This window comes from Galeopterus variegatus, unplaced genomic scaffold (assembly GCF_000696425.1).
Source record: "Galeopterus variegatus unplaced genomic scaffold, G_variegatus-3.0.2 Scaffold2491, whole genome shotgun sequence".
NCBI lineage: Eukaryota > Metazoa > Chordata > Mammalia > Dermoptera > Cynocephalidae > Galeopterus > Galeopterus variegatus.
In genome coordinates, this window is record NW_007728602.1 from 55,076 (window position 1) to 57,771 (window position 2,696).

Below are 2,696 nucleotides of genomic sequence, written 5' to 3' on the forward strand. Positions count from 1 at the left end.
TTGTCTTCATTTTATAAACAAGGAGCCTGAAGATCAGAGGATAAGAAACATTCTCAGGGTAATATAACAAATTAGGGAAGGAAGGCATATGAGCCCAGGCCTATCAACTTCATGTTTCATGTTATTAAATAATTCTATACAAATTCTGAAAGTAAAAGGCTATGTTTCCTTAAATTGTGTCTGATAACTTACTAGATACTGTCTACATTGCTTTTTGGGTGGTGAATGGGTAATGGGAGGTAGGGTTCAAAGAATTTAACTGATTCCCACAACCAAGGAATCTTATTGGCACGGAGGAGAAATAAAAATAAACTCAAATGGCAGGAACTGTATCTACATCTACCTAATAGTAGATACCCAGGTAGAAAGAAGTGAGAACACTGCATTTATAAGACAATGAAATATCAAAGGTTAAATTCTGTGAATGTAGAAACTGGTAATATGATTTAAAATTTTTGAAAATCACTTTGCTATTATGCTGTTACAATTACATAAACACTTTTGAAATACTTAGGTAAATATCTATATTTTCATCAATTCATTTTTTACTTTATTAATAGGATCCATCTGTAAATTCATGTAAATCGCCAGCAAAATTATTAAAACTAACTGACATAGGCAAAAATATATGTTTATTAACATACTGACTTCTTATATTTCAGGGAAACAAAGGTTGAGCTACTTAACATGAATTGGGCAAATGAGAGTGTCCCAATCTGTAAATTCATGCAAATCGCCAGCAAAATTATTAAAACTAACTGACATAGGCAAAAATATATGTTTATTAACATACTGACTTTTTATATTTCAGGGAAACAAAGGTTGAGCTACTTAACATGAATTGGGCAAATGAGAGTGTCCCACAGGAGTTCATTCTGTTAGGTTTCTCAGATCGACCATGGCTAGAGCTTCCACTCTTTGTGATGTTCCTGGTTTCTTATATCTTGACCATCTTTGGCAATCTGTCAATAATTCTTGTGTCACATCTGGATTCTAAACTCCATACCCCCATGTATTTTTTTCTTACCAATCTCTCACTCCTGGACCTTTGCTACACCACAAGTACAGTTCCACAAATGCTGGTAAACATATGCAGCACCAGGAAGGTAATTAGTTATGGTGGCTGTGTGGCCCAGCTTTTCATTTTCCTGGCCTTGGGTTCCACTGAATGTCTTCTCCTGGCTGTCATGTCCTTTGATAGGTTTGTAGCTATTTGTCGGCCTCTCCATTACTCAGTAATCATGCACCAAAGGCTCTGCCTCCAGTTGGCAGCTGCATCCTGGATTAGTGGCTTTAGCAACTCAGTATTGCAGTCTACCTGGACACTTCGTATGCCACTGTGTGGCCACAAAGAAGTGGATCACTTCTTCTGTGAAGTCCCTGCACTGCTCAAGTTGTCATGTGCTGACACAACAGCAAACGAGGCTGAGCTATTCTTCATCAGCGTGCTCTTCCTTCTAATACCTGTGATACTCATTCTTATATCATATGCCTTTATTGTTCAAGCAGTGTTGAGGATACAGTCAGCTGAAGGTCGGCGGAAGGCATTTGGGACATGCGGCTCCCATCTAATTGTGGTGTCACTTTTTTATGGCACTGCTATCTATATGTATCTGCAACCACCATCCCCTTCCTCCAAGGACCGGGGAAAGATGGTGTCCCTTTTCTATGGAATCATCACACCCATGTTGAACCCCCTTATCTACACACTTAGAAACAAAGATGTAAAGGGGGCTTTTAAGAGATTGATTGCAAGGGCCTTCTTAATCAAAAAACAAGGAATAATCATATGATAGGGCTTTTTAAAGACTAGAAATTTATACAGCTTAATAATATAATTCTTTCCAAACTTTTTATTCTCACTACCATTGAAATTCTAAGTGATCTTCCTCAAACAAATGTCACTGACAGAGAACTGCTCTGTTTCTACTGCTTAAATACATTTATTGCACAAGTCCTGAGAATTGGTCTTTTATAATCTCCCCAAATAAAGCAAGCTTAAAATCTTTAAGATCTCAAGCTTTGTACCATTGGTTTGTATACATGAGGAAGAGTCTTAGACTCCTCTGAGAACTGAATAAAAGCTTAGAAATCTTTTCCCCAGAAAACAATAACAACAAAACATTTGTATATACATACAGCTGCATGCATACTCACAAACACAAACACACACACCACAATTTTTTTCCGACAATTGCAAGAGATCTAACAGAAGTCTGTAAAACCACCCATAGTCCCCTCTCAAGGTTAGTAGCCCTTGCTTCAATTTTAACACTACTTCCATATCAACACGATACTAAAATCCACAATGGTTTTACTTCCATGGTTTTACTTTGATCTTCCACACTCTTATTTCTGTACTTTGCATTTCTCCTAAATTGAAATGTCCTATTCTATTCCATCTACCAAATAAAATTGTAGCTACATTTTAGACTTGAATCAAATAACTGTTTTTGACAGTTTTTGTGATTCCTCTACTGTATATAATATCTCTCTCCTTTTAACACCTGTAGCACTTATAGTTTAAATCATTTTTAAAAAGCACATTATATAATGATGCCCACTGTTTGTTTAATGCACTTTTCTTGTGCAAGAAGGAAAGCTTATTAACGCCATGTTAGTTCCCTTGAGGTAGCACAGACTGTAATTTATAATTCTTCATATGGCCTTCTGAACATATCAAACTGCTGAAGAAA

General features: G+C 36.6%; 1 protein-coding gene across 1 annotated transcript; it reads left to right on the top strand.

The window, feature by feature from the left end:
- Positions 1–836: 836 nt before the first annotated feature.
- LOC103598032 (olfactory receptor 2B2) lies at positions 837–1,793 on the top strand. The gene has a single exon (XM_008581942.1). It carries the CDS (start codon positions 837–839, stop codon positions 1,791–1,793), a length of 957 nt encoding a protein of 318 aa, XP_008580164.1.
- The last annotated feature ends 903 nt before the right edge of the window (positions 1,794–2,696 follow it).